A 19,815-nucleotide genomic window follows, 5' to 3' on the forward strand; every position below is an offset into this window, starting at 1 on the left:
AAAAAAAAAAAAAAAAAAAAAAAAAAAAAAGAAGAAGTAAGTTACAATTTAATCAGTGTTTTTTTGTTTGATATCATTAAAAATGTATATTATAGGTATATAACAAAAGTGGATTTTTTTTTGTAAGGGGGAAAAAATGTAGTCTAGTTATGTAGATCATGCACTGAGACACATGAGCGTGCGAAATTACTCTAATCGTTAACATCAGATTTAAGTATTGATCACCACCTCTGTTACAGTATCAAAGAATTATGCTTTACTTATTCTTCAATTGTAGTTCTCATTTCTTAGTCAGTATTGCTAGCAAGTCGACTCATTCGAGTCTGACTAAGAATGCATTGTCTCTATTTTTGAGTAAAGAATGGCGGCCAACGCTTCTGAACATCCTTTCTTTATTCTCCATAATTTTTTGTCTTTTAACCTCTACAATTTGGAAATTCCTTCCTGCAATTTCATTCTTAAAATGTATTATACTCAAATTCACTTTCTTTTGAGTCTATTCTGAGCATGGAAATCTCAACCTTAGCCTTGCGTGTAGGTTGGAAAAGCCTAGCATAGACCTTACCGGGGCGGGCTTGGGCTCACTGGCCAAATGTGCACCCCCTAGCAATTATGTTATGGGAGAAAGTTTTCTACACTCTAGTGTACCATGGCCCTCTTGTGTGGATTTTTTTTGTTTTTTTTTACTGTTTTCTCTCTTGTCCTAATCATGAGTCCTATGTAGATGATACTATTATTTGCATTGCCATTAGTATGTATAGGAGATTCCTTCGACACAAGCAACATAGGGAACCCTTCCCCTTTATGTCGTACTTTTATGCATTACAATTCTAGATATATATTGGAAAAAATGAGGCCTACAAATTTATAGCTGACCCGAACTTTCTTGAACCAATAACCATGGTCCAATATATGTTGGTCTGCTATTGTAGTTAGGGGTGTCGATTCCAAGCCTGCAATGCCAAACCCAACTGAGAAAAGATAAAATAAAACCGACCATTTATTAGATGTGACGAGTTTAAGCCTAAACAATAACGAACAATTATCCTCTGCAGTGAGCGCGACGGTGCAGTGAGCATTAGATGACCTGAACCTTATTGAACCAATAACCATGGTCCAATATATGTTGGTCTGCTATTGTAGTTAGGGTTGTCGATTCTAAGCCTGCAATGCCAAGCCTAATTGAGAAAAGATAAAATAAAATCGACCATTTATTAAATGTGACGAGTTTAAGCCTATCCAATAAACGACAATTATCCTCTGCAGTGAGCGTGGCGGTGCAATGAGCATTAGATGACCGAGACCATCTAGGCACGTGCCTCAAGATTGTCTCACTCATCTGATGCTCATTGCACCGCTACACTCACGACAAAGAATAATTTTGCATCCAATAATATTCAATCATTCCTGACACAAAGATGCCACCTAATAAAGATCAAATGATTAATATTCTCACATATATAAAGTAAGTCCGTTTAGAGTTCGTTTAGGACATTTCTATCCAGTCCTATACGTTTAAAGCCCGATAAGTGATAACCGACCGAATGTTTTGTAAACTGAACCACGCCCAACCTACGATGCGATGTCCCAAAGTGGGAAATACCGATTAGGTCCGAGTCCCAACAACTAAAGTCTATTCATGACTTCGCCTTCTTGAAGAACACCTGAATCTGAGAATTCTTTCCTTCGTCAACACAAGTCGAAGCGAATAAGAACAGACAGAAAGAGTAGAGGACTTGTTGAAGAATCCAATCCGATTTTCCCTTTTTACTGAAGGATATCAGGTATTCGTTCCTTCACAACCTTCTACTTCTCTCTTCGAATCTCTTACTTATCTTGCTAGACTTCAATATTTTATGCTGCTTTTCTTTTCTCGTTGTTTTAGCTAATTTGTTACATTCACTGCTCCTCCTCGCCATCCGTAGAAGAGGTTGTGTTCCATTTCCCCTCTCATCTTTTCCACTCTGTTCTTTGTCATTTATTTTTAATAGGTTCCTCTTCAAAAATCTGTGTTAATTACTGTTAGAGTTCTTGTATGGGTTACTGATTTTGGAATATATACGAATTTTCGTTAAAAAATTGGTAATTTTCTGAGTCTGCATTGCATGAAATGTACATTTGGTACATGCATCCATGTTTTTCTGACTGATTTTGGAATATGTACGAATTGCCATAAAAATGGTATTTTTCAGAATCCTGATTAGCATGAATTCTACATTTGGTACATTTATCCATGTTTTTCTCTTCCCTTTAGCCATATAGTTAACATACAAGATGAATGTGGAGGACCCGATGATCCTAACCATCTGAAAAATAATACCTTGTCTACCTGAATTTATATAGGTTGATTAGAAGAAAGTGAATTTGTATGATTTATTTCATATCTATATATGACTACATGGTACCCAGGCTTGATTGAGCTAAAGGTGTTTGAAGGGAGACTTGAAAGAGAAACTGTAATTATTTATATGCGTATGCATGTATGACTTGAGTTATAATTGGGCAGAATAAATGTAGACAAAAAGAAAGTTTTACAAGGTTTAGTGATTTGTTAGTAAGAGTGTAGACATGAATAATAGCACTTTCAATGTGGGATACATTCGAGATAGGGAGAGAGGTTGAGCGAGGACAGGGGAAGGGGTGTATTGTGTAATGTGTGTACGCTTACCATAAAGAGTGACGAAACCAATTTGGAAGGAAAACATGATCAAGGTCATGATTAGAATTTGTATATGTTTGTCTGAATGGAAATTCATGCATGAGTATGAGTATGTATTCTGGAATGTGATCAGTTGAAAAGTTTTATGATTGTATGTGTAGGACATGAATTTATGGTACCCTTGTTGATTAGTTGTCTACTTGATGTGATCAGTTCTGAGCTGCTGCTTATACATCTTGCTATGTCATCATGATAAGTTGTTCTCCCATCTCTACATGCGTGAAACATGTTGTCCGCCTTAGTAGGTATGATGGAAAGCAAAAGACTGCTCAAGTTTGTGTTATGGTGTCTCATTCACAATCAAACGCATGCTGTTTCCATTTCCATGCTGGCGACTCCCAACCTAGATATGCTGGTTTGACCATCTCTGGGAACTTCTCCAAATGGAGTAGAAACTGGCATCCATTAACTATCAAAAGCTCAGCAAATTCTACAGGACAGCAGAGAACATGTCTAGGGAGTTCATCACCATCGCAAAACATTTTTGTAAGGCTTTTGGTGCCAAGACGAGAAATATGTACCAAAGTTAGGTGGAATTTCAGACCCACATCTCCACAGCAAGGTGGTACCTCTGGTGGCCTGATTTTTGGCTTGCTGGTTTGCTTTTCAAATTTCAATCCAGTATATGCTGCAGTGGCCAAAAGGAAGAAGGATCACAAGGACGATTATGAGTCCTCCGAGACCACTTATTCACATGGGAAGAAAGTTTACACTGACTATTCCATCACAGGTGAGCAAATATTTTATTTTCTTGGCTTTATCAGCGGTGGATTTATCTTTTGTCTGCTGCAGGCATACCTGGAGATGGGAGATGTATGTTCCGCTCAGTGGCACATGGTGCTTGTCTACGATCTGGTAAACCGTCTCCTAGTGAGAGCCTTCAGAGAGAATTAGCAGATGAATTGCGAGCCCGAGTATGTTTTCTATGCCCTTCACTATTATCATGACGAATCTATTTGTGTACAGATATTCATTTGTATATGTTTCAAGTGTAAAAGTTTTTATTCCGAGACCAAATGTTCAACCATACAGCCAATTTTGTCTGGAATGTGATCCTATTCCATAAGTGTGTGCTGCCTAATAGATTAAGAGACCAAATTTGGCCTACTGATTTCAGTGCCCTTCCCAAAGTATTGGATACTGAGTTTTTTTTTTTTTTTTTTTTGGGGGGGGGGGGGGGGCACATTTATTTATCTGTTTCAGCTATTCTATTGTCTTAGCTCACCGGTAGGAACTAGGGGGTAGCTCAATTGGCAAGGACCAACACCTCACATTGAAGAGGCCATGAATTCAACTCTCCACTGGGCCTACCTATCAAAATATATACATATATATATATATATATATAGAGCGAGCTTATACCTTAAATTTGCAACGTTCTCACTTTACAAATAAAGTAATCAATGTCAATGATATTAACAGTAGGTAATTGTCACCTCTGTTCATGCTTAGATGACTAGCCAAGTGCATAGCTTGATATCACTGGGTCTGTGTTGGGTAGCCGTTTTGGGACTGCCTGGTGGCTTATGCAATGCTTAGAGATTGCCTTGACCACACTGGATGTAGCCCCTTATTGAGTTATTGGCTCAGAATAGTAGGCATTTGCTTAGACTTTTGGTCTGACCTCGTGATGTCATTTTTTTGGTTGAGATCAGTGAGTAGATAGATTTACACGAATGTTGAACTATGACTATCAGACAACAACAAAGGCCCTTACTCATATACCTAAAAGTTTGGAGTTTGCACAGGGTTATTCTGCTTTAATTGTCAGCATTGGCTCTTGTGGAAAATGGTTTTAACCAATACTTGCCAACTCAGGCAAATAGGTATTTTGATGAAAAATATAGGAATTTGTAACTGGAGAGAAACTTTTTTTTTTATTTTCCTCATGTGGATAACTTAAACTATTCCCATTTTGCAAATATTTTTACAACTGCTTGAAATAATCTGCTTTTACAGGTTGCAGATGAGTTTGTCAAAAGACGAGAAGAGACAGAATGGTGAGTTTGCTAAAATCCTTTCTTTTCTAATTATTATAGTCACAGTTCTTCCCAAGGGAGTCCAGCAATCTGCTTGGCCTGTCTCAGAAAACCCCGGAGAATTGGTGGGCTGGGAATTCTGGCATTCATCGGAGATTAAACTTGACTCACTTGTTATGTGTCAAAATAATTCCTGGATGGACATTTATTTGATTGAACCAAAATTATGCACAGGTTTGTGGAAGGAGATTTCGACACATATGTTTCACAAATTAGGAAGCCACATGTATGGGGAGGTGAACCTGAGTTATTCATGTCCTCACATGTTCTCCAGTAAGTCCTTTTTTTCCCCTTAATTTCTTTAGGAATGGTGAAAAAGTGGGTCTAAATCTGGGTTTCTATAATATCATGAGCCTATCCAACAGATAAGGACCAATCCAACCCTGACCCATTAGTATTTTGCAAGTTGAAAATCCTTAAATGTTCTATATTACTAGACAAAATCTGATCCCTGCATACCCCCATCTCATCCTATTGTTGGGTGGGGATTCGATAGTATCACTTTAAATCCTGACTATGCACCGTACATTCTTCACTTCCAACTAGAATAAACGTGTGGAAAGGGGAAAGGGTTAATATCTTTGAAGAACAAGGGCCCTCTGATTCTATCTTAACTCCAAAATAACTAACTACACGTACTTGGTTTAAGATGGGAGCAGTCTCACAAGAGTAGAGAAAGTCCAATTATGACTCAAACCCACTGCAGGTTACAATATTAGTCTGCCTTTGCCTTCTGGTTAAAGCTTGTACAGACCTGTTCCAATATGGTCAGGTCAGGACTCAGGATAGAATACCTAGTTAATTTGCTACTTTGCTGCCCCCCTTTCTTTACTTTTAAAAGATCTGGAACTATGTAACATATATATCAATATAGATATCATCCTGACCTTCCTTCTCTCATTTTGGGGAAAAGGGGAGGGGGGAGGGGGGAGGGGGGAGGGTGACCTCAACTAATCCAAAAATAATTTTAAGCATGCAAATATAAACGAATACATCTGAGCTTCTGTATATCAGAATTATTGTCTGAATAAAGAAGTTGGCATGCATCTGATTACAGAGTGTTTAACATGGCCAAAGACCAGAAAATAGAGTGTCTTTGTTACAGAGCTCTAGGTTGCCTGAATTCTATATCACAACGTGCATGATGCAATGATTGATTTATGTGTCTCTCTCTCCTCAAATTCGATTTTTATTTTTCTTTTGTTCATTTCTTGACAACCAAAACTTGAGGAGATGAATGTGATGAGAAACTGATGGATGTGATAACTGCAGGATGCCAATCACTGTCTACATGTATGATAAGGATGCTGGTGGCCTGATTACCATTGCTGAGTATGGCCAAGAATATGGTAAGGAGGATCCTATCAGAGTCCTCTATCATGGTTTTGGCCACTATGATGCATTGCAGATTCCTGGGAAGAATTGTGTTAGATCAAATCCATAGCATGCTTCATTAGATTCAAGATGGGGAGTGGAAAATAGGAAAAGTTTAGAAGAAAAGAAGAGAAAAAAAGGCAAGGTTAATTAGGATGAGCAAAATACATGGAACACAATGTCTTATTCTTTTATGTATCTTTTATTTCATCTATAAATCAAGGTAATTTTCTTTGTCCTAGTATGATTACTTCCATCTCATGTCACAGCTCATTACTTCAATGAAAACATTTGTCTTTATATAATGCTCTTATATTTTTGGCTGAAGTGATAGAAAAGGTAAAATAAAGAATGGAAGCAAAATTTTTTGGTAACTGGTGCAGAGGTCTACAATAATAAAAAGGAAAGTTACCATAGGGAGGCAGGGTTTTAAAACACAGAATCGGGATCTGAATCATGTCCAGCCGATTTCAATCCGATTCCTCTCCCATTACCAAAATGGGTTTTTATACAACAAAAATGGAAATTGTCCAAATCTATTTCGACACCAAAAATAACATTATTAGAAATTTAGAATTCCCTATAAAAGAGTTTTAAAATGTTGCATCTTTCCATACAACCATAGCATCATGGGCTTAGTTAGATCAATGACGAGGACTTTACAATTTCAAGGTATAGTTTCTTTATCAAAAGAATTTGTTGCTATTATTTTTAAGAGAAATGCATCTTTAAGCTGTCGTGGTTTCCTATACTTTCTTACAAAGAAATTTTTATTTGTTATCTCTTTTTTCTCAAACATTTATTTAATTATTCTCTATGATGGGGTGTTAAAAACCCTGGTGGGTTAGAGAATCCTTCTAGTATTGTTAATTTATTGATAGGGAAATGTTCTCTGAGCCACTGGTGAAAGGTATAAAAGCACTCTCTTCTCTATCTTTATCTCTATCTCTCTTCTTCTCACATGAAATGACTTCTATCACCTCTCATTGGTGCACTCCCTTAAGCTATTTGCTCAGACAATCCTTTCCTTTTATTTAAAAATAACCTATAAATCTATAAATTTATAAAAAATAAGTAAATGTAAAGATGCTATTCACAAATATCACTTTTCTTGCAACCTTTGTCCTCTCATTTTTTTCCAACTGCCTATACTTCCCTTCTTCCGACTGCAATCCATACAATGAGTTTTTCCTCCCAAAAAGAAAAAAGAAAAGAGAGAAAAAAAGGAAGGTCACATCTTTCCATTTTTTTTTTTTTTTAAATCTTTTCCGATAAATATGAATGCTTCAATTGTTGATTAATGTGCAATGTAGAATACTTACTCATTCCTCATAACAACGGGAAAAAAATCGTCTGTAATTCCGATCTCGCACAATTCCATGCAATACCACCTTCAGGCGGTGACACGTGTATTGATACCAATACAATGGTTCAAATCTGATTTAAATGCTTCTTCACTGATTTAACGTTTTATTAGTTGTACCAGATCTGGACCATTGTATTGGTATCAATACACGTGTCACCGCCTGAATGTGGTATTGCACGGAATTGTACGAGATCGAAATTGTAGACGATTTCAACCCCATAACAATGTATTTTAATTTCTACCCAAAAAGTATTTGAATGAAATTTAATCTTAATAAACAAAGTCTATAACACACCATCTGGTATTAGATTCAAAATAATCTAATAGGGCGCTTAGACATTTAAGTTCAACCCCAATTTAGTAAAATTAATAATAGAGAAGGATGTCGTCGAAAATGAGAGGTGTGAATGCAAAGAAACTGTTGTTATTTTGAATGGTGCCTTCACAACGTATGACTTACAATGGGATGGCAATGGAGCAGGACTATTCCATTCCTAATTTGGAGGGTCTAACATGACCAATATCAGGCTAGGCTTTGCTTTGTGTCTTAAAGAACCCTTGGGGCCCTTTCCCTCAGTCTCAACTTATGAAAGCTCCCCTAGTTGCTTTGTAAAATTGACAAGCCTCTTGCTTCTTTCACGAGCTAAGTTAGTTTGGCCACTTTTACTCAAAAAAATAAAAAGAGTTAGGTATGGTTACAATACTAACATAGTGAGTCCATGTTGATATTTTTCATCGATTTTTTGTCTCCATTTTTATTTTAAATGAAAACAAAAGCCTAACCAAAAAGTTGAAATTTTTGAATTGGTCTCATATTTGGTCTATCACTGGGAAAGTGAATACTAAGTATATTTTTTTCTTTTAAAAGGAAAGAATGCAACCTGATGGTGCAAGTATATGCCTAAATACAATGAGTCTGAAAAAACCGTACTCCCTTGTACTAAAGATGCTCTTATACACCCTTTATTGGTCTATGCTTTGATAGACACTTGCACCAGTAGAATAGTGTTCTCTAGCCCATTTTTTTATATTGTGACAAATTGATTACCTTATTTTTTTTTTGGGTAGGAACAAATTAATTACTGAATTACTAGAAATAGTTTGGAATTTGGATTAATCTTTTTTTTTGTTTTTTTAATTTTGATTAATAAAATGTACTTTTAAGATTGAAAAAATTTATTCAGTGCTCAAGGTTCCTACACCGCCGGTTTGAAGTGGATCATAAAAAACACAGCCTAACTCTCGTTTGCTCTTACAAGGGGTGTCAATGGGTCGGGTTGGGCTGGTTTTTTAAGGTCTCTTAACTCAGCCCAAGCTAAGCCCAACCCTAGGTTGGGCTGGGATATCTCAGCCTAGGCTCAACCCAACCCGTCCCTAATGGACCATGATTGAGCCGGGTTTAACTCATTCCAGTCCAACCCAATACTATCGGTTACTTGGTTGCTTGATCTTGAAGCACTGCAGAGGTCAAATACCAAAGTTTTCGTATATATGTAAATTGTGGAAAACAAAAGACATTTTTCTATAAGTATCCATTGATAATTATTTGTATATTTATATGATTATATACTTTATACACATGGTTGGGTTGGATTGAATTGGATTGAATTGGCTTGGGACCCTGCCTCGGGCTTGAAAATCTCAATCCTAATTCACCACCCTATGGGTTGACAGCTCAATCCAAGCCCTATTCGGACTCATGGCGGGCTAGGCTGATTCGGGTTGACAGTTTTTTTTTTTTTTTTTTACTCTTATAGTTTTTACCCCACTTCGCTGACAGGCTGTTTTCGTGCATTTTCAATGATTCATTATGGGTGAAAATTGCCCATGGATTTTGTGTTTTGCACGGCAGTGCATGACATTGGCCGGCACCTCGGCAATTAGGAAGGAGACAAAAGAAGTATTTGAAAACCTCTCGCCAATCCGATGGCTGAAGCGACGGCTGTGAACAAAGCCTTTCGCCAATTCCTATTAAAGTTTTATTTTTGTTGCACATTTGAGCAAGGACCTTCCTTCTTTGTTCTCTCTCGGTCCTTATCTCTCCTTCCTCAACATCACGCCTCAGGCTTCATCAGTCAATAGGTACGCTGCTCGCATCAAAGCTCGAAACGATTTAATTTAAAAACCGTTTCAAGAAGAACAACGGAAAATAATTGTAATCACTCTGTAATCAGAGTCACGGTTTGCAAAAGAGGGATCGTTGAGGCAGATAAGCAAATGGCTTTAGTTCCAACTACTATCCCCGATGGACCCGTCGTCACCGAGGTTGATATGGGCGCTGACTCCGCCACTCCTACGCTTCGTGCAACTGTCGTTCAAGCTTCAACCATCTTCTACGACACTCCCGCTACTCTAGGTATTCCACTGCTACTTCCCCACTATACCGGTGTTGATTTTTTTACATCAGTTTCCATCAGTTGCAGATAATTGTCAACAACCCAGTTGGGAGAAACCATGGATTTTACTGGATTAATCGTTTCCACAGACAGGGTTGAGACTATTTTTCATTGACTACTCGTCCACCATGTTGGTTTGCTTTGTCAGTGACAGACAGTGTCATCTATGTTTCCTTTCATTATTAATAACCCATTTGAAGAAACCTTGAATTCTAGTTTGATTACACAATTTCACCAGACAATTTCATTTTTGTTTCTTTTCATTACTGTAAACCCAGTGGAGAGAAACCATGGATCCTAGTAGATTACTTGTTTCTTTAGTGACATTTAAAGTTTATATTCCTTGTTCTATGAGCAGATAAGGCAGAGAGACTGATTGCCGATGCATCTGCATTGGGGTCGCAGTTGGTTGTGTTTCCGGAGGCTTTTATTGGTGGTTATCCTCGGGGTTCAACCTTTGGTGTCACTATTGGTGCCCGTTCCCTCAAGGGTAAAGAAGAGTTCCGGAAATATCATGCAGCTGCAATTGATGTACCAGGTGAAATTTCTTCCCTTTTTATAGCTTTGTGTGCAAATTGGTATGGTGCATTATTTGAAGGCTTTTAGGACCGTGTCTTAAAATTTCATTTTTGTTTCTTTTCATTACTATAAGCCCAGCGGAGAGAAAATTGTTTTCCTTATACTTTTCAATATTGTTATTTATCAAAGTGTAGGACTAGAGGAATCCTTTTGATAGAATTTTTGAGTTGGAAATTTCTAGATGTGTCAAAAGGTATTAAATGGCTACGATTTTTTCCTGACTCCCTGGAAGACATGAGCTTGATGATTTCTATGCCAAGGAAAGGAACTGTTTCGTGTGATCAACATTACATGCAGTGGAAGTCCTTAGTCAGTAGTAGGTGACCATATTTTCCTGCTTTTTATATGTAGAGAGAAGGTTATGATAGGGTATGAGAGTGAGGTTGCCAAGTGTCTCTACAGCTTATGATAGGGTATTATTTAGATCGTGGTTGGAGATCTCTTGCTTTAGGTTGTAATCAGACCTTCCAAGCATGTTTGCGGAGGTTATGTTAACATGGAAAAACATCACAGCTGCAGGGCCTACGTCCGATGAAAATGCGTATACTGTATAATGTGTTTGTGACATTAAATTATCATCACATTCATAAACATACCTTTATGTTTAATTTGTGCAAACAGGACCTGAAGTTGATCGACTGGCAGCAATTGCTGGAAAGTACAAAATTTATTTAGTGATGGGTGCAATAGAGAGAGAGGGATACACCCTCTATTGCACGGTTCTGTTTTTCAATTCTCAAGGGCAGTACCTTGGGAAACACAGGAAACTTATGCCAACAGCATTGGAGCGTATAATGTGGGGTTTTGGAGATGGATCTACGATTCCTGTATTTGAGACTCCGATTGGGAAGATAGGTGCCCTCATTTGCTGGGAGAACCGAATGCCTCTATTGAGAACAGCAATGTATGGTAAAGGTAAACATATTAACATTTCATTTTTTGAGATATGGAACAGTCATTTATACAGTGTTCTTTTATAAGATTACTAATTTTTTAATTAATGTTATTTTTTGGATGATGTCATCCATTCTTCCTTTTTGTTGCTTTATAATGTTTTAAATTGTCGAGTGAGTTGACTTTGTGGCTTGACAGTCGAGTTGTACATCAGACACATTTTCCAGCCTTTTGCTGCTATACACAATGATACCCATGCATAGTAGTGGGAACTCACCATCTGGTTCTCTGTTTTGGGAGATCATGTAGAGCAAATTTGATGCTCTTGCATGCTATAGAAGATCCATTATTTTATGTTGATGATTGAAATGATCTGTTAACCAGGAAAAAAAAAAGATGAAAAGATTTGATAGATAATTCCTTTAGATATCTAAAATAGAGGTAAATAACGCAAACTGCAGCTCAGACAATTGGATGCTTTAAGGTCCATGGTCCTTCTCATGTGCAGAGGGCATAGGTGATTTGTCATGTAAACATGGATTCTATGATACAAGGATTATTTGCTTGTGCTGGTAATTGTAAATAATGGATTGACAATTATTGGTAAGACGTTTGGTTGAATAAGAAACTCATCTCAAAGTCCAGTTTGAGATTGAAGGATCTATATGTCCGTGGTCCATTTTCTTGACTGCAAGATGACCAAATTTTATGTTTGTTTGAACTGTGACTGCCAATTCATTTTCTTTAGTACTTTCTGATCCTCAATCTCACTACTATTTTTTTTTTTTATCTTTTAGGCCTTGAGATATATTGCGCACCTACAGCTGATTCAAGGGATGTATGGCAGGCATCCATGACCCATATTGCTCTTGAGGGAGGATGCTTTGTTCTATCTGCAAACCAGTTTTGCAGAAGGAAAGATTATCCACCTCCACCAGAATATGTGTTTGCAGGTACAAATGAAGATCTCTCACCTGATTCTGTTGTATGTGCCGGTGGCAGTGTCATTATTTCGCCATCAGGGCAAGTCTTGGCAGGACCTAACTATGAAGGAGAGGCTCTCATCTCGGCTGATCTAGGTATGCTTCTTCGTTTGGCATTCATCTATGTGAAAGGCATTGATACAACTCAAAACAACACTGAACTATCAGAATGACTGGCATGGCATTTTTTTGAGAAGGTGAAATAAACTTGACATGAATTTCTGCATCACTGGGGATTTTAGGATTAAAACAATTTTCTCCCTGTTAAAACTCTCTGCTGAACTGCCTAGAGCCTGTTTGGGTGTTGGGCTTGCTGGGATTTTGGGTTTCCTCTGTTTGCTTGTCCTTGAAAGTCGTGGTTTCCTACCTTTGCATTTTCTGAAAAGATGTTTTCCATTATGTTTTTTTTTTTGACTAGATATCTATTTCTGTTTTATTTGAGCTCTTCTTTCAGAATGACACTTTACGACCTTAGTGAGTTTGGGTACTGCATGAATGAGAGAGTACTTAAGAGGACAACAGGAAAAACTCTCTTCCCACCTTGCATTTCACATTGGACGCTTGCCTGTGGAGTTCAACTACTAGCCTTGAGCTCCCTTCTAGGATGCTCCTGGGTTGATGCCTCATTACCTAGTCAATTCTAAACATGCACACTTTCACCAAACCATTAGAATGCACTTGGTGTTGTCTGATGATTATTTCTCATAGCTTTCCGGTCTGGGGACTAAGAAGCTTTTAAATGGTGCCTCTCTTGTTCAGTCCTGATTACTTGCAATGCAGAAGAGTTATGCACGAGCAATGTTAATTTTCCTGTCTTGCATTTAGTAGTTTCTTGAGTAGCCCACTCTTTTCTCATGGTTCTTATCATTGCAAGGTTATTTTTGACGTTGAAATGATCTGCAGATCTTGGAGAAATAGCACGGGCAAAGTTTGATTTTGATGTAGTTGGGCATTATGCAAGGCCGGATGTATTGAGCCTGATCGTGAGGGACCACCCAACTACACCTGTTTCTTTCACATCTGCATCAAAAGCCAAAGGGCCCCAGGAGTCATAGTGTACTCTTGGCATCATGGGTGACTCCATATATGGGAAAGCTGTGTCAATTATATAATTGAGAACTCAGGATCATGGCTTCACGCCATGTTGATGAATGACAAATTTAATAAAGGTGTATCTGTAGCTCTTTTTAGTGTTTTGGTTAAGGATAACTCTATCTGGGTCGGTCATTGTTGAAATGTAAATAAACACACCAATTTGATGGTCCAATTCTATGCCATTCTGAAGGTCCTAATCTTTCTCTATCACCAAAAGAGAGATTTTAATATTTTGCCTTTGATAAAACATTGATAATACGCCTTTACAAGAGTGCAAAACAGGTACAGATCCAGGAAACATTGTAGTAAGTGGAACAGAGGCGAGTATCAACACCACAAAACTTCAAATAGGTGCAATGGGAAACTCCAAAGAAGTGCCTGAGGGAATTGTTTCAAATGTTGCTGTGTTTCTCTGCTTTTCTTCTAGCAGGGTTCTTCGTTTACATCTATAGTGGTAAAATTGACCGATTCAGGCGGAACGTACTGATCAGATCCAATCTCCCCGTCGTATACTTTTATTGGTAAGGCTATTGGGTGCTAGTAGGATTAATAGTTGCCATACTCTTATACACATTCACCCACTCACATGTATATGACAAGGTTAGCACAAACCTCCTCTTCTAGGATGAGACTCTTCAAGCTGAAGCTGCTATCACTAGGCTAAGTTAGTGTTTGTTTCCCCCCTTATACATTCTCCGAGAATTCAGATGTTTTAGCCTATTGGATGATATTCTCAGATTGACACATCGTCTCAAGTGCGCAGCTCCTCCAATACACATCAGATGGCTGGGAGGCATGTAGAGGCACTTGGGGATGCATGCGCCAATGCTGTCAGCCTTTCGATTCGCACAGGAGGGGCTGGCACTCTTGAGAGGATTTGGATCAGATTTTACCTCTTTTTTTCTCATTTTCGTTATTTAAGATTCAATTCCATTGTGGCACAACATGGTGTCTGACATGCATCTAACAGTCAAAAACACCTTGACATAGAGCCCAAGGCGATCGTATGCAGTCCAAGACATTTATAGGTGTTGGATACATTTATAGGTGTTGGATACACGCGGGACACCATGTTGCGCGTTTATCTATCTTAAGCAATTTCTTACTTTCATCTTCCCTCCAATATCTCTCCTCCATGTTCTCCCACAATGTTTTGAAATCTCGGCGATTTCTTTAATCCAAATGATGCGAGATGTTCAATATTTTGGCCTTTTCCTGAAAAATATAAAAATGACGCCCCCTAATTTGAGTTTCTGATTAGATCAAACTATTAAAGGGTAAGTAGGTTTTATAAAGAATTACTACTACACTACCATAAGGTAAAGAACAGAGAGCCATGGCTCTGGCTCCGGTACCATCTCCAACGATCGGAGCACCCTTCGCCGGCGATGTCGACATGGGCATTGATTCAAATCCACCCATGGTTCGAGTCACCGTCGTTCAAGCCTCAACTATCTTCTATGACACTCCCGCCACTTTAGGTACACATTTTTTTATTTTTTTCGTAATCTCCGTCTTGACGTTTTTATAGGGTTTTTGGAAGATCATGAACACTACCTTATGAAGAAACAGTTGGATCAATCCTGAATTACAGAGACACCTCGTTTTCATTTAACTTACGAGCAGATAAGGCAGAAAGATTGATCGCAGATGCTGCCTCATCTGGGTCGCAATTAATTGTGTTTCCTGAAGCGTTTATCGGTGGTTATCCGCGCGGATCCACCTTTGGTGTCACATTTGGTTATCGTACCGCCAAGGGCAAAGAGGATTTCCAGAAGTATCATGCTTCAGCCATTGATGTGCCTGGTGACATTCCCTTGCTTTGCTTCTTTCACAGTACTCCCTTTTGATATTGTAGACATTTAAACTGGAACTAAGACTTGGTTAGACTTTAGACCTTCTTTACATATTAGACGCATGCTAACTCAAGCTCAGAAGGCATCAGGCTGGTACTTGAGTTTGGATTATACTATCATTCATTTACAGTTTCTGGTGATGAATTTATATATTCAGGTCCTGAAGTTGAAAGATTAGCAGTAATTGCTGGAAAGTATAAAGTTTATATAGTTATGGGTGTAACAGAGAGAGATGGATACGCGCTCTATTGCACAGTTCTTTTTTTGGATTCCCATGGGAATTACCTTGGAAAACACCGTAAACTTGTGCCAACAGCATTAGAACGTTTAATATGGGGATCTGGAGATGGATCAACTCTTCCTGTGTATGAGACTCCTATTGGGAAGATAGGTGCTGCCATTTGCTGGGAAAATAGAATGCCTCTACTAAGAACAGCAATGTATGCTAAAGGTAAAAGTAAAGCATTCTAGCATTAGAATATTACATTTTGTGTTATTATTATATGTTTCCTTTCCAAGCAAATTTTGTTTCAGTTGATCTACTTCTTTATCCAACTATTGTTTTGAAATTCTTTATTAACTTGTTTGATAGATGCTATTATGTGTTTTTCAATACTTTCCATGTTGTTCTTATATTGTTGAATAGCATTTAACTTTGCTCTGTTTGTAGAATATTATGCTTTGTAAAAACATCCTCTGCACATCCAAAGTGGTTGGGAGCAATCATTTGGTACTTCCTGATCTGGAGGATCTAGTGGGCTAAAATTTGACCTGTATAGCTGTTGCTTAAGATCCAATCCAAATGGTACTCCTTGTGGTGTAAAATCATTGCATTACGGGGATATGTCAAACAGTCCAAATAGAATGGGTTGTATTAGATACTTGTCCAACTAAGTCAGCTTTTGGCCACACTGACACAAATTTGATAGATCTTTCACACGTGTATATTGCACTACTGGGTTGGGGCAGTGGTGGGACATGTGGATACCTTCTTTTTAATGTTCTTCTGGTGTGGAAGTTGTTATTTGCATTTAAAGGCCATTAACACTGGTACATGTCAAGTTAAAGTGTTCACTTGAGAATACAGAGTTTTTAATTTCCATGTTTTTCTCATCCTGATGGATTATTCTCATGAATTTTAAAACAACTTTGCTTTTCTACTTGTTAGAACTTCAAACTCTTCAATTATTTTTTTCTTTCGTGGGAGTTTGTTGCTAAAAAAGTAAAAAAAGAAAAAAAAAATTTAAAATCTTGAACCTGTTCTGATTCACCAATCTCACAAGATCCATGTTTCTCTAGGCGTTGAAATCTATTGTGCACCTAATGCTGAAGCCAGAGATGTATGGCAGGCATCCATGACACACGTTGCCATTGAGGGCGGATGCTTTGTTCTCGCTGCAAACCAGTTCTGTCAAAGGAAAAACTACCCACCTCCACCTGATTATGTATTTGTGGATAGAGATGAAGAACTCTCACCAAACTCTTAACAGTTTTCCACAGTGTTCTTCTCCAAATGACCAATGATTGTGATTACAGTCAGATTACATTGAATTTGAAGTACCAACAGAGAAATAGAGAGATTTTCAAGGTTATATTCACACTAAAGTTCAGATTTTTACTTGTTTTGGTTCATTTAAGTCACTGGAGGATCATATTCCCATAGATGTGTTGTGCTAAGTTATCAATAATAAGCAGATTCTAGTGTTTGCTCTGGATCCATTCAATGTATAATGAATTTTTCCGTAGGTTGCCAAAAAGGTTTGCATTGCATCTTGTGTTTTACAGACTATAACATTTCAGCAATGAAACATGTGGATGGTTCTAAATAAGAAAAAAGTTGCACCTTTTAAATAAATAAACAAAAAAATGCGTACACATGGCTCAGATTGTTTTCTGTGGAAGAAAACCAAATTGTAATTATTTGTCTTGACCGAAGGCAGGAGGAAAGTAATCATACCTAGATCAGCAGAAATGAGGGCCTCCCCTTCATAATTCGGTCCCGCCAAAACTGCGCCTGATGGTGAAATAATGACACTTCCCCCAGCACATACAACAGAAAGGGCGTGAGTGTTAAAAAAAATTAAATTAGGATGAGCTTTAACTATTACACCCCCTCTCTTAGATGCTATGCTTATGTATGAAGTTTTATTCTTATGTTTCATAACTTAATGATACTATCAGTACTGATGCTTTTGACACAGCAGTATTTAGGAATCTTTTGATTCTCCTGTCACTCTGGGTGTCATTAACAGTCTGGAAAAACAAATACATATTGGACTTTAGTGTAGGATACTGATGCATACTTCTAAGGTTTTGAGTCTTTTGACTTTAAAGTATCAGTAAGGATAATCATATCATAAATCAGTTTTAAGAAGCATGTTTTGGATATGTATGGATGCACTGGAATCCCCAGCCAAGGTGTGGATCTTAAGCAAATACAGGCCCTCATGATTGCAAGTGTCTTAAACTGCACAAGTAAGATGGGATCAATAAAACCGTAGATTATCTCCACACACCCCCCACCCCCCACCGCGCCCACCCCAACCCCCAAAAAAAAAATAAACAAAAAAAAAAAACACACACACACACATATAGATAAAGGGAAAGAAGGGAAGACTTCACTTTTCCATAGACACCCCAAGCTGAACTTAATGAAAGCCACCCCACCCCAATGAAAGGAAAAAGAAAAGAAGAAATCGATTTGTTTAGGGTAGTTTCTTATCAGATTGCAACAAAAGGATGCATGTGAATACCTTAGACCATGGGGTGTGTACTATAGAACACCAGCCTCTGGATGATCCCTTTTAAAGAATCTCCTATGCTGAAGGCTTCTATGCTGAATTATGTTAACCATTCCATCTGTCAAGGTACATTATTCGATCAAGTAGCCAAGAAAAACTTCTTTAGATCAGGTGCTTAGGATAATCTGATCAGGATGATTTGCTTTAATGGTTTCCCTTAAGAGACCCCGTAAATTATGCATCTTGGCTGCTTTGTCCTTGAGCAGCATGTTATAAGAACCTAACCAATGCAAAATCCTTAGGACTGATCAAAACGTGTTGAGTTAGGCCCTTAACCTCTTGAGGTTTTAACCTCGTAGAGTTGACGTTCAGGTATACAATCTTGCCTTTTGTGTAGGTAGCTCTTTCTGGATTTCTGTCTTATGTCTGCTCTCACTTAATCCAGATTACCCTTTCAATTTCCTCCTGTGACTTTGAACTCAAGGCTCTGTGCTCCCCTGAACTCAAATCGTAGGAACCTAACCAATAAAAATGCCAAAAGCCCTGGAACTGCTGGCAATGTTTCAGATTAGGCACTTCAGGAACCCATCTCATAACCCTACCAGTATAGTGTTGTTTTTTTTTTTTCCCTTTAATTGTTGTGATCAATGAAGGTCTCATATTTAGGTTCAAATGTTATGCAGATCTTGGAGAAATAGTACGGGCAAAGTTTGATTTTGATGTGGTCGGGCACTATTCAAGGCCTGATGTACTGAGCTTGACTGTGAGGGACCACCCAACTAAGTCAGTTTTCTTCACCTCAGCAGAAGAAATGGAAAGCTCCCAGAAATCTTTGTAGCTTCATTGTACTGTGTTGGCTATTGGGCACAACATTCCATCACTAACATAGAGATCCTAGTACTGTAGTCATGGTCCCCCATATTGTTGAATCTGGAATTTATCTAGTGTCCTATACATCTAACCGGGGACATTTCCTTTAGTAGGATACTACACATTATACAGGCTGAAAGTGGGTTGTTTGTCATTTTAAATGTTTTGGATTGTGGTAACTGAGTGCAGACTTTAGAGGCTATTTTTTTAATTTGTGATGCTTCGATTCATCAGACCCACCAACTACAGTTCTGATGGGCTACATTTCAATCCAAGACAAATTATATGGACCTAACTTTGCCTAGTAGCAAAGCCTAATTTTGTAAGTAAATTTTCAGATTACCTGATTAATTTGATTGTTGAGAGTTGCCACATTTAGGCCAATAGGAGCTTGCTTGGAATCATCAACAGGGATGGAATTTTCACTTTTCATGACAGGTGAGGTGGTCATGTTGCTCTCCTCTGTGTCGGGGCACAGGAGCTATGTCGCTTTTTAGGCTTATTTGTCTCTATATTTTTTTTTCTTATATTTCACTATCTTTAACTTTATCTACTCGTTGAAATATGACCAATGACCAATATTAACAGATTAATAAAGACTCAAGGAATAAATGTTACAGAGTACAATGCTGTAAAAATATTGTGATTTATTAGATAATGATAATAATAAGAGGAATTAATTAGATTAAAAAAAAAAAAATCAAAATGAATAAATTCGACAAAAAACTTGGCTGAAGTCTTGAAATTTAGAAGAGGAAGGTTTTGTGCATGGCCTTGTATGATGCTTTAACCTTCAAATGGCGGAGAAAAGAAGAGTGTGTATTACCATTTCTACCCTTTATTGAAGAAGGGCCGGAACACTAGTCATGTATTTATATGATCATGGACAAAAACTGAACCTAT

General features: G+C 37.9%; 3 protein-coding genes across 7 annotated transcripts; all 3 read left to right on the forward strand.

Moving 5' to 3' along the window:
• Nucleotides 1-1,547: 1,547 nt before the first annotated feature.
• Nucleotides 1,548-6,376, forward strand: LOC122075608 (OVARIAN TUMOR DOMAIN-containing deubiquitinating enzyme 4-like). Of its 2 annotated transcripts, none has more exons than XM_042640689.1 (6): nt 1,548-1,784; nt 2,873-3,449; nt 3,512-3,633; nt 4,679-4,719; nt 4,933-5,031; nt 6,031-6,376. In XM_042640689.1, the coding sequence occupies exons 2-6, from the start codon at nt 2,909-2,911 to the stop codon at nt 6,200-6,202; spliced, it is 975 nt and encodes a 324-aa protein (XP_042496623.1). In that variant the 5' UTR covers nt 1,548-1,784; nt 2,873-2,908; the 3' UTR covers nt 6,203-6,376. The 2 variants fall into 2 exon arrangements, with proteins under 2 accessions (XP_042496623.1, XP_042496624.1); XM_042640690.1 differs by lacking the exon at nt 1,548-1,784 and adding an exon at nt 1,809-1,930.
• A 3,002-nt stretch (nt 6,377-9,378) lies between these two features.
• LOC122077137 (bifunctional nitrilase/nitrile hydratase NIT4B-like) lies at nt 9,379-19,145 on the forward strand. 3 transcript variants are annotated; one of them, XM_042642953.1, is made up of 6 exons: nt 9,379-9,580; nt 9,673-9,854; nt 10,253-10,432; nt 11,095-11,388; nt 12,165-12,446; nt 18,726-19,145. In XM_042642953.1, the coding sequence occupies exons 2-6, from the start codon at nt 9,716-9,718 to the stop codon at nt 18,878-18,880; spliced, it is 1,050 nt and encodes a 349-aa protein (XP_042498887.1). In that variant the 5' UTR covers nt 9,379-9,580; nt 9,673-9,715; the 3' UTR covers nt 18,881-19,145. The 3 variants fall into 3 exon arrangements, with proteins under 3 accessions (XP_042498887.1, XP_042498886.1, XP_042498888.1); XM_042642952.1 differs by having other exon boundaries at nt 9,379-9,854; XM_042642954.1 differs by lacking the exon at nt 18,726-19,145 and adding an exon at nt 13,254-13,655 and having other exon boundaries at nt 9,390-9,854.
• LOC122077139 (bifunctional nitrilase/nitrile hydratase NIT4A-like) lies at nt 14,743-17,985 on the forward strand. 2 transcript variants are annotated; one of them, XM_042642955.1, is made up of 4 exons: nt 14,743-14,926; nt 15,018-15,251; nt 15,459-15,752; nt 16,601-17,985. In XM_042642955.1, the coding sequence occupies exons 1-4, from the start codon at nt 14,782-14,784 to the stop codon at nt 16,786-16,788; spliced, it is 861 nt and encodes a 286-aa protein (XP_042498889.1). In that variant the 5' UTR covers nt 14,743-14,781; the 3' UTR covers nt 16,789-17,985. The 2 variants fall into 2 exon arrangements, with proteins under 2 accessions (XP_042498889.1, XP_042498890.1); XM_042642956.1 differs by having other exon boundaries at nt 14,745-14,926; nt 15,072-15,251.
• Nucleotides 19,146-19,815: the final 670 nt, after the last annotated feature.

This window comes from Macadamia integrifolia, chromosome 4 (assembly GCF_013358625.1).
Source record: "Macadamia integrifolia cultivar HAES 741 chromosome 4, SCU_Mint_v3, whole genome shotgun sequence".
Classification (NCBI taxonomy): domain Eukaryota; kingdom Viridiplantae; phylum Streptophyta; class Magnoliopsida; order Proteales; family Proteaceae; genus Macadamia; species Macadamia integrifolia.

Bases quoted from the DNA above. Each gene is read 5' to 3' on its own strand.
- LOC122075608 (XM_042640689.1), top strand. From the start codon at position 2,909: ATGATAAGTTGTTCTCCCATCTCTACATGCGTGAAACATGTTGTCCGC. The intron at 3,450-3,511 runs GTGAGCAAATAT...TGTCTGCTGCAG, and splicing joins CACTGACTATTCCATCACAG to GCATACCTGGAGATGGGAGA. The intron at 4,720-4,932 runs GTGAGTTTGCTA...AATTATGCACAG, and splicing joins AGACGAGAAGAGACAGAATG to GTTTGTGGAAGGAGATTTCG.
- LOC122077137 (XM_042642952.1), top strand. From the start codon at position 9,716: ATGGCTTTAGTTCCAACTACTATCCCCGATGGACCCGTCGTCACCGAG. The intron at 9,855-10,252 runs GTATTCCACTGC...TTCTATGAGCAG, and splicing joins CGACACTCCCGCTACTCTAG to ATAAGGCAGAGAGACTGATT. The intron at 12,447-18,725 runs GTATGCTTCTTC...AATGTTATGCAG, and splicing joins TCTCATCTCGGCTGATCTAG to ATCTTGGAGAAATAGTACGG.
- LOC122077139 (XM_042642955.1), top strand. From the start codon at position 14,782: ATGGCTCTGGCTCCGGTACCATCTCCAACGATCGGAGCACCCTTCGCC. The intron at 14,927-15,017 runs GTACACATTTTT...ATGAAGAAACAG, and splicing joins TGACACTCCCGCCACTTTAG to TTGGATCAATCCTGAATTAC. The intron at 15,753-16,600 runs GTAAAAGTAAAG...ATGTTTCTCTAG, and splicing joins AACAGCAATGTATGCTAAAG to GCGTTGAAATCTATTGTGCA.